Raw genomic sequence first — 8707 nt, forward strand, 5'->3', positions numbered from 1 at the left:
TGCTCTTGAAGTTTTAACTAGGCACACATTGAGTTGCCATAGGGCAAGACACGGAAATTGTTGATCTGGCAAGCGAATCAACACAAAAGTAGATATGGAAAACCAATTCATAATCCATGAATCTTCATAATGGCTGGGTCTCGGTACAGATCTTCTGTATTGAACGCCAGTAATTTCATTGTTCTCAGGAGAAACATAGAGAGCAATAATCTGTCATGTACCCAAGCAATACAAACAAGACAACCAGCTACTGATTCCATGATGCTTGACCTGCGCACGTAAACGAAACACAACACCTAGTGTAGATTGATATCTAGAAGCCCTAATGATGGCAATCCTGAGGGGCTGCACAAGCGAATGTACAGAAAGAGGTTAACAGTAAAACAACAATAACAGCACGGTACAGAGATGGCACTGCAGAGTTATACACTTGGCATTGAGGAGCAAACAACAACGTAGGCCAAGTATTGGAGAGCGTCTTGCAACTTGCTGACAGCACTGGTCTGATCGGAATTTAGATGGCTGGATATGTGTTTAGCTTTCTCCTGCACCGAATTTTGGTTCGAGAGACCATCCTTCTTGTCAGCGAGAGCATTCTGTATAGCTGCCATATAAGCTTCAGCAACATCTGATATTCCTACAGACACAATAAGATGAACTTGTTTTCAGTGTTGAAGTTCGTTCGTGCATTATAAAGAACAGAAAGACCATTACACGTATACCTGTAGCAAAACTAGCAGACACCTTTTCAATATCCACGGAGATGGATTGTGCTTTCCATCTGATGATTTTGGCTTTTGAAATAGGATCCTCAGGCCATTCAATTTTCATGTCATCTTCACCGTCTTCATTTTTTGGTTTAGAAGAAGCAGAAATAACGGATTTTCCAAGTAACAGAAGTTGAGAAACTGCAAGGCAACACATTTCTGACAATCTCTGCAACACAATATTTTTATAAGCAAAATTATTTCAAAGAGCAACGGATAAACAACTAAATATTACTATATAATATGGACGTACGTGAACACCCTCCGAGTGAATTGTCTCTAGCCTGTCAGTAGTCCGTTTGATAATCTCATTTGGAGAGAGCCCACCCAAGGCAGTGGTGAACCTGAGAAGATGATAAATGCCAGTATGTAAACTTTAAAATTTAATTTTAAAGGATAAATTTAAATATATGAAGGTACTCAACAGGGTTGAAACTGATTTTAGACAATACACTGCTAAACATTTAAGCATGGATGTTGCTTTCACACATGCATATGGATTTCCCTAACATGAAAGTTACTGTCTTAGCATGACTAAAATGTTTACTTCATAATCCAAGTAATCCTTCTTAAACCTTTTAGCATAATGCTCTAGTATTACCCATACTTATATTCTCCATTTAGCATTGTCATTAACGGGCATTTCAGCAAAAAACAAAAGCAGTTCATATCAGTTGAATATGCTTGGTCTTGCAAAATACGATGAGTTTGTACATTGGATGATTGGTGATGTAATATGGAGTTAGAGTGTGACACCTACCCCGCAGCCATTTTTGCAGCCTTGCTAACACTCGAGTCACATAACTTCTTCATCTCTGCGTCAGAATCAGTATCCGCTGATTCAATCTTTTTCCCTTTGCTAGAGTCTGGTCCATCTTCATCAATCTTGGAGCCAAGACTAAAAATCTGTTGTATTTCTTTGAGCTTTCCATCATAATATGTTTTCTGCTCAGCAACAAGTTTACCCTTTTTCCTATTAAATAATAGTGCATAGTGGCTTGACAGTGCCTCCAACTCCTAGTAAAAGATGACCATGACCAAGTAAACAAAAAAGGAACAAATATTTGTAACAAAACAAACTAAAATCTTGTGAAAGAAAGGGAACCTCTAATTGATCAGGTCCTCCATAAATATAGAAGCATCTATCAAATGAAACTTCTTCAAACTGCTCCTCTTCTGCCTGCGGATCACCTTCACCAGTACCTTTGTCAACATCCATACCAGTCTCTTCAATGATCAACTCCATTGTCTCTTTTCCAACACGTTCAAGCACTTCCATTCCTTTAGCTGTAAATGACTTCCCTGTCTGTGATTATAGAGGCACTAATATTAAAATGACACTCACCGATGTGTGGAATAAGCATTAATGAATTTTACTAAATCGTAGGGTTTACCTCTAAAATGGTTGGTGCTATTGCAGATGCTTTAGCAGGTAGTTCCCCTTGCTGAATGGTTTCAGCAAGACTTGAAGCAGAAGTCTCCAATCTAAGAGAGTAACAACATTTTATATAAACATGGTGAAGCTGACAAAGTTTCTACTTCAGCTGCAGCTTTGTTGCTAACGAGATAAAACTAACTGTTTCAGCAGTAAAGAGAACTTGACAGGCTTATAGTGCAAGATGATCCATATGTAAATAGATTTGCATTCTCGATGGACCACATTTGGAACCCTTTCACCAAAATGTGCATCATCAATGGATCAATAATTCGTTACATTAATCAAGGATATAATATTGCGATGGATTTACCGCACACTACTTCAGCTGTTTCATACACTGTGATTAAGAACTAAAGAGATATGTCAATATCTCATCCAGTTCTAAAATGCACTCACAGAATCACAGCAGAAAGAGAAACTGAGTTAAGAAGAGCACTATACTTCTGAACAAGCAGCGAACCGCTCTTCCAGGCACTCCCGAGTGCTTGCCATGTCCCAGTCGTGATGCTCTCGACCGAGCTATCGAACACCTTGAGACCCTGCAGAACAACACACACACAAACATTACAAACTCAAATTAAACACCCACCGCCGGCATGGCCGAGGAGAGCAACAAGGGTAGTGGACTAGTGTCTAGTGGTGTAGTGCTAGCCTGTCCCAGGAGCGAATCCTCACTGGCCTTCTCCAGCTTCTCCAGCGCCGCCTTCCGGCGCTCGTCCCCCTCCCCTCCCTCGTCCTCCTCCTCCTCCTCCCCGCCTCCTCCGGTCCCCACGTCCTGCTCCGGCGGCTGCTGCATGTCGGCGATGGCGGTCTTCGCGACCTCCACGGCCTGCGCCACACGCCACACCACACCACATCAGAGAACCCTAGCGAAACGGGCTGCGAGAGATGGGGGAGGGAAGCGCGCCGCGTACATTGCGGGAGATCTCGGAGAAGATGGAGAGGCCCCACCCTCCCCATCCCCCTCCTCCTCCTCCTACTCCTCCTCCCTGCTGCTCCGCTGCTGCTGCAGCAGGCTGGTCGTCCTTCCCGGTTTCCGCCGCAGCGGCGCCGGCGCCGGCGGCCGTCTCGCCGGACATGGTCGGGGTGCGCGCGCGCGTGCGAGCGAGCGAGTGAGCGTCGCGTGGCGTGGGGGTTACTCTGCCCGAGGCGCACGGATCTAACCCTGCACAACGCAACCACCGGTCGCGTCGCGTGAGTCGTAACTGGCACGCCCCGCAGTGGTGGGCCCCACCTTTTCACCCACCCACCTGGGCCAGGCCCTGCCTTATGGGCCCCACCTCACGGCCCGTACAGAGCCGGCCCGCCTGGAATTTTTTAAAATTTTGATTTTATTTATTAAATAATTTATAAATTTAGTTTAGCATTTTAAAAATCACAAAACTAACCTCATACTCTTTTTAGGAGGGCGGAAATATGACATAGCAAACTACCGCTCGACCATGAGGACGGCAGCAAACGGTGGCTCAGGTTTTTTTTGTATTTAGCCCTTTGCCGTTCTCTGTAAAAGCAACGAGGGGAAAATGAAAAAACGTAGCCCAGCCAAAGAGACGAGGGAGGCATGGTGACAATTTTTTTAAAAAAATAAAAAAGAGGCTAAATGTAAAATCGCCGAGCCGCCGTTATCGTCCGTTCTTTGCCGTCCGCCCCGCCGTATGTTAAGTAGGCTTTCTGCCAGGGTGGTAGGAGATTAGATCTGTGATTTTGAAATTTTTTCTAAATTACTGTATTTAATAAATAAATTCAAAAATTCAAAAAATTCGGCCCGCCTGTACGAGATGGATGGGCCGGAAATAGTTGGCCCACTTGGCTCCCTCTCTCTCCCCTTCTCTAAACCCCAGCTTGGTTGCCGGAGCGGGACATGGAGGAGCAGGAAGCGGAGGCGCCGGCGCCGGAGTGCACGGACGCCGTGGGGAGCGAGGCGGCGGCGGGGGAGGAGGAGGATGTGGCGACGGAGGCGGCGGAGTATTCGTGGCCTCAGCTCCGGTTCGACGCCCCGCCCCGCCGCCTCTACCACTTCGCTCGCCAGTTCCGCTCCCCTTGCGCCGCCGCCTCCGCGGGGAACTTCCTCAAGGGCGTGAAGTGGTCGCCTGACGGGTCCTCCTTCCTCACCGGCTGCGACGACAACTCCCTCCGCCTGTTCTACCTGTGCGTCAGCTCGCTTCCATCTCTTCTCGTGCCTTGTGGGTGGCTGTCTCGCGGTGTCGAAGCAATCCAATGGAGTTATTTTTTCTCTCTCTCTTTCTTTCTTGTTTATTGGGACAATGAGCAGGCCGGAGGACGCGTACGGTACTGCCGCTGAGCACGTTGCTGAGGCCGCCGTTGGAGGTGAAGGTGCGTCTGGGATAAATAGTTTTCTTTTTCTTTAAACTGGTATAGATGTTTTGTTCTCCAATGCTGCAGGATTTTAAGTTTTACAATGTATTGCGTTGTTCGTGTGATTTAGGATGCATTGTTCTTGAATTTTTCCTGCAGATTCCTACGGTGCCAGCATCCAAGTGAACGAGGGTGAGCCTGTATATGACTTCTGCTGGTACCCCTACATGTCTGTGTCTGGTGGGTGGATTGCTTCCTATGTGCTTGAATTTGTGATTTCAGGATCATTCTATATTCATGATTCTTTGGTGAATATGGGATGCTTGAATTTGAGATTGTGTGTTGTTTTGCAGATCCAGCTACATGTGTATTTGCAACCACCAGTCGTGATCATCCGATACACCTCTGGGATGCTACCACTGGAGAGGTAAAACCTGTGGCTTGTGTTTGTTTCGTTTGGAGTTGATAACCAGTTTCATTTGTGATGATCTATTGCTGGAATTGCAGCTTCGGTGTACTTACAGAGCGTATGATGCCATGGATGAGATAACAGCTGCACTTTCTATATCATTCAATTCTACCGGTACTAAGTATGTACAATGCACTCAACCTTCTTGAATGCATTTATATTGCAGGAGTAAATTTGCTAATGCATTTTTGTGGAATCATGAGATTCTTTTCTAACCTTAGTTGGACCCAGTGGTTTTTTTACGGATTTGTGATTTTTTTCTACGAAATATTTCTGGGTTGTACCAAACAAAATTATTGGTTCAAAAATAACATATACAGCGTCTGTACCGGCCTACATTCCTGGATTGTAGAGTCTACTTATGCTAGTTATGATAATAGACCAATGTCTGTGCAACTACACTGAAACTGAATCTTCTTGGCTGTTATACTCAATGGAGATATGCTATTCTGTAGGCTCTTTGCTGGGTACAACAAAGCAATTAGAGTGTTTGATGTTCACCGCCCTGGTAGAGATTTTGAGCAGCATTCGTTGCTTAAAGGAGGTGAAGGGCTGACTGGTAAGTAACAGTTCAAAACTTCCATTCATAAGTTTGATGTGCTTGATATACTTCACAGCAGCACATGTTTTTTGGCGGGGTTTGGAAGAATTGGGATGTATGAATGGTTGTTTGATCATAATCATTTTATACCTTTGGAAGTCTGTTATACTTCAAAGAACTATCATAATGTGTCTGCTAATTTGTAATGAGTACCATTAACTTAAAGCATGTTTCATGCTCACGCATGCACTGAACATTTATGCACCGATACTTTTTGGTGTTTGATCTTCTCAGATCACTAGTGTATTATTGATAGGCCTGAAATGATTTTCTTGTTCTGTTAGTGTCAATCTTATACCTCTTTGTTTGCTACACAGGTATAATATCTTCCATTTCATTCTCTCCTCACAATGGGATGCTTGCTGTTGGTTCGTACAGCCAGACAACAGCTGTGTATGCAGAGAGTAACATGGAGCCTTTATATGTTTTACATGGTCAGCTTGGTGGTGTCACACAGGTTTGTAAGGCAACAATATAAATTGGGGTTGACTCCGGTGTATTTTACTGCTAGTAGAATTTAATCCATACCATTGATCTATTTTTATTGGACGACTGTGATTAAATTATACTACCAACAATATTATGTGTAGTAGAAATTTGAAGGGGTAATATCGTCATTTTTATTGTGATCTTTATTGAAAAAAACAAAATTACAAAATACTGCTAATTAAGTAATTAACAAAGTATAAAAATACCCTTTTTCTACTGATAGTATAATACTACCAGTAAAATGCACTGGAGAGTTGTCCATATAAATTTAGTTTTTCTTGTATAAACAGAAGATAACATGAATGGAAATTGTAGGTACTCTTTTCAAAAGATGGAAACTATTTGTACACTGGAGGGCGTAAGGTAACTGAAACTCACATTCTTTTAATGATTGATCTTTTGGGACTAGCACTGGCAGTTCAATCCCTCTATATATGTCATGAGATTGATTTGCCCAATTATTTTAGCATTTGAAGATGCTTATGACCTTTTTGAATTCACATCTGTCATTTCTCCCTAGGATCCATACATACTATGTTGGGATATTCGCAACACTGTGGATATTGTTTACAAGTAAGTATCATGTAACACACCCTCAAATTTATATTCTATTTTTAATTTCCCAATGTGTCATTGAGGCACATCTTGTGAATATTTCCTTTTGTCATGGAAATCCTCATTGCTTATTTTGGTGAAATTCTTTGATCAGGTTGTACAGGTCGTCTGATACTACTAATCAAAGGATACATTTTGATATTGAGCCTTGTGGCAGACATCTTGGCACCGGCGGTCAGGTTCTCTCCGCTCCTCTTGCCTCCATATTTTCGTTGGGTTTATATTTTGTGCTAGTTCATCTTAAAACAGTTAGTCCTCTTTTTTTTTTTTGATAGGATGGCTTGGTGCACATTTATGATCTCCAAGGTGGTCAGTGGGTAACTGCCTTCCAAGCAGCAGCTGGTATGCATTGCTGGCCTCCTGTTTCTAGAGGAGCTGAGCATATATGTTTATGCGGTGCTCCCTTTGTGATACTTATCTGTTTGATCGTAGATACTGTCAATGGGTTCTCGTTTCATCCGTACCTTCCTTTTGCTACAACATCTTCTGGACACCGAAGATTTGGCATGGAAGATGAATTTGAAGAAGAGTTGAGCTTGTCAGGTGTGTGCTCTATACTTGCTGTTTTCCAAACTATGGTTTGTGCTGCTTTAACGACAGATGCTACACATTTTTCCCCGTTGTGCGCACCTAGGTGATGAGAACTGCTGCTCCATCTGGAGATTTTCTTCCTTGCAAGAATCTTGAAACTCCATCAAGCATTTGAGGGATGAGCGAAAAATTTGGATGTTGAAAACGATGCGATCGGTTGGCAATAATAGATGGTAATACCAACACTCTAGTCTCTAGGCAGTAGATCAAGCCATGACTACAAACGCAGTCCACCAAAGATCACACTGTGCCAGCAGCCACGAGGATATTTAAAAAGGAAAACTCCCAAGGAGGGCAATAGAGAAGTTGGTGCTCGTCTGCATGGGTGCATTGTAAAATGGCTACTCTAGATGTTCCACATCGTCGTCGTTTGGGTAAAAACAACCGATGATGTGATCAGTAGAAGCCAGTAATGCATAATGTATTCATCAAAAGCTAAATTTTGCCCCCATATATATTGAACTGCTGATCCACCCCAAGTGCTTCAACAATATGAGATGACAGGGGAAACATAGTCAGGCCCCGGTCACAATGAGGGATCTTTTCTTGATTTCTTCCTTTTGAAATTGAGCTGTTTCACATGATATTCATGTGCCAACTGAGGGCTTTTATTTTATACCTTCTGTAATGGAAACACTTGCAGATCGTATGGCCTATGAGCTAGATTTTGTCCAAAACTCTGTCACATAAAACGTAATCGAAATCGTGAGAAAGATAAGAGTTCAGGAAGATCGGCACCATAGGATACAACTGGACAAGACAGCGAAATCCACATTCTGCGTGCGCATCCATGCCTTTGCCTTATTAAGCAACAACGTGGATGTTTAGTTTTGTTTATTCTGTTAACTAAGTACTGTGAAGTCATGTCTAATTAATGACACCGAAATCCACAAATTAACCTGTTTAAAATACTCGACTGTTGAATTTCTTAGACCTTAATGATGATATTTTAGGCTTGTAATATTTAACCAATCGAAATAAACTTTTTTGTATGTTTTTTAATCTTATTTCTTTGCTTTGCAGAAATTCAAGAGAAATACAAATGGGTAATTCAGAATTTGAAGCTAACAAGGCATTCATTCACTCAGGATATTGTGGGGGTGATTGTTTGGGGAGTAAAGTACATGGTCGGTTCTTAAACTTTTGGCGCGGTAACATTTAGGTCCATAAACATAGGAAATGCATGTTAAGGTCCATTAACTTATTTTAATGTACCATCCAGGTCCATGAACTTGTGTACCATTCAGGTCCAAAAATTCGTTTTAATGTACTATCCAGGTCCATGATTTAAACGTTAAAACGAGTTCATGAACCTAAACGTGCATTTTCTAAGTTTATGGACCTAAGTGGTACCGCGCCACAAGTTTAAGGACTGCCCATGTACTTTACTCTTGTTTGGACATATTTGCAAACAAAAATAT

The 8707-nt window shown here is 42.5% G+C and overlaps 2 protein-coding genes across 2 annotated transcripts; one reads left to right on the top strand and one right to left on the bottom strand.

Moving 5' to 3' along the window:
- Nucleotides 1-91: 91 nt before the first annotated feature.
- LOC102707480 lies at nt 92-3357 on the bottom strand. Its single transcript, XM_015835804.2, has 9 exons — nt 3120-3357; nt 2858-3034; nt 2647-2744; nt 2162-2252; nt 1873-2073; nt 1528-1784; nt 1021-1111; nt 723-936; nt 92-637 (listed from the first exon to the last, which is right to left on the bottom strand). The coding sequence occupies exons 1-9, from the start codon at nt 3282-3284 to the stop codon at nt 423-425; spliced, it is 1509 nt and encodes a 502-aa protein (XP_015691290.2). The 5' UTR covers nt 3285-3357; the 3' UTR covers nt 92-422.
- Nucleotides 3358-4066: 709 nt separating this feature from the next.
- On the top strand, nt 4067-7951 carry LOC102707761 (telomerase Cajal body protein 1). Its single transcript, XM_015835039.1, has 13 exons — nt 4067-4353; nt 4478-4539; nt 4681-4761; nt 4875-4948; nt 5029-5111; nt 5446-5549; nt 5909-6048; nt 6396-6443; nt 6601-6653; nt 6790-6874; nt 6971-7037; nt 7128-7238; nt 7330-7951. The coding sequence occupies exons 1-13, from the start codon at nt 4067-4069 to the stop codon at nt 7380-7382; spliced, it is 1248 nt and encodes a 415-aa protein (XP_015690525.1). The 3' UTR covers nt 7383-7951.
- The last annotated feature ends 756 nt before the right edge of the window (nt 7952-8707 follow it).

Source organism: Oryza brachyantha, chromosome 3 (genome assembly GCF_000231095.2).
Source record: "Oryza brachyantha chromosome 3, ObraRS2, whole genome shotgun sequence".
In the NCBI taxonomy this organism is placed as follows: domain Eukaryota; kingdom Viridiplantae; phylum Streptophyta; class Magnoliopsida; order Poales; family Poaceae; genus Oryza; species Oryza brachyantha.

Coding starts and splice junctions, on each gene's coding strand:
- LOC102707480 (XM_015835804.2), bottom strand. CDS start 3,284: ATGTCCGGCGAGACGGCCGCCGGCGCCGGCGCCGCTGCGGCGGAAACC. Junction 3,035..3,119: donor TCTCCGAGATCTCCCGCAAT/GTACGCGGCGCG, acceptor CGTGTGGCGCAG/GCCGTGGAGGTCGCGAAGAC. Junction 1,785..1,872: donor GAGGACCTGATCAATTAGAG/GTTCCCTTTCTT, acceptor ATCTTTTACTAG/GAGTTGGAGGCACTGTCAAG.
- LOC102707761 (XM_015835039.1), top strand. CDS start 4,067: ATGGAGGAGCAGGAAGCGGAGGCGCCGGCGCCGGAGTGCACGGACGCC. Junction 6,875..6,970: donor ATCTTGGCACCGGCGGTCAG/GTTCTCTCCGCT, acceptor TTTTTTTGATAG/GATGGCTTGGTGCACATTTA. Junction 7,239..7,329: donor AGAAGAGTTGAGCTTGTCAG/GTGTGTGCTCTA, acceptor GTGCGCACCTAG/GTGATGAGAACTGCTGCTCC.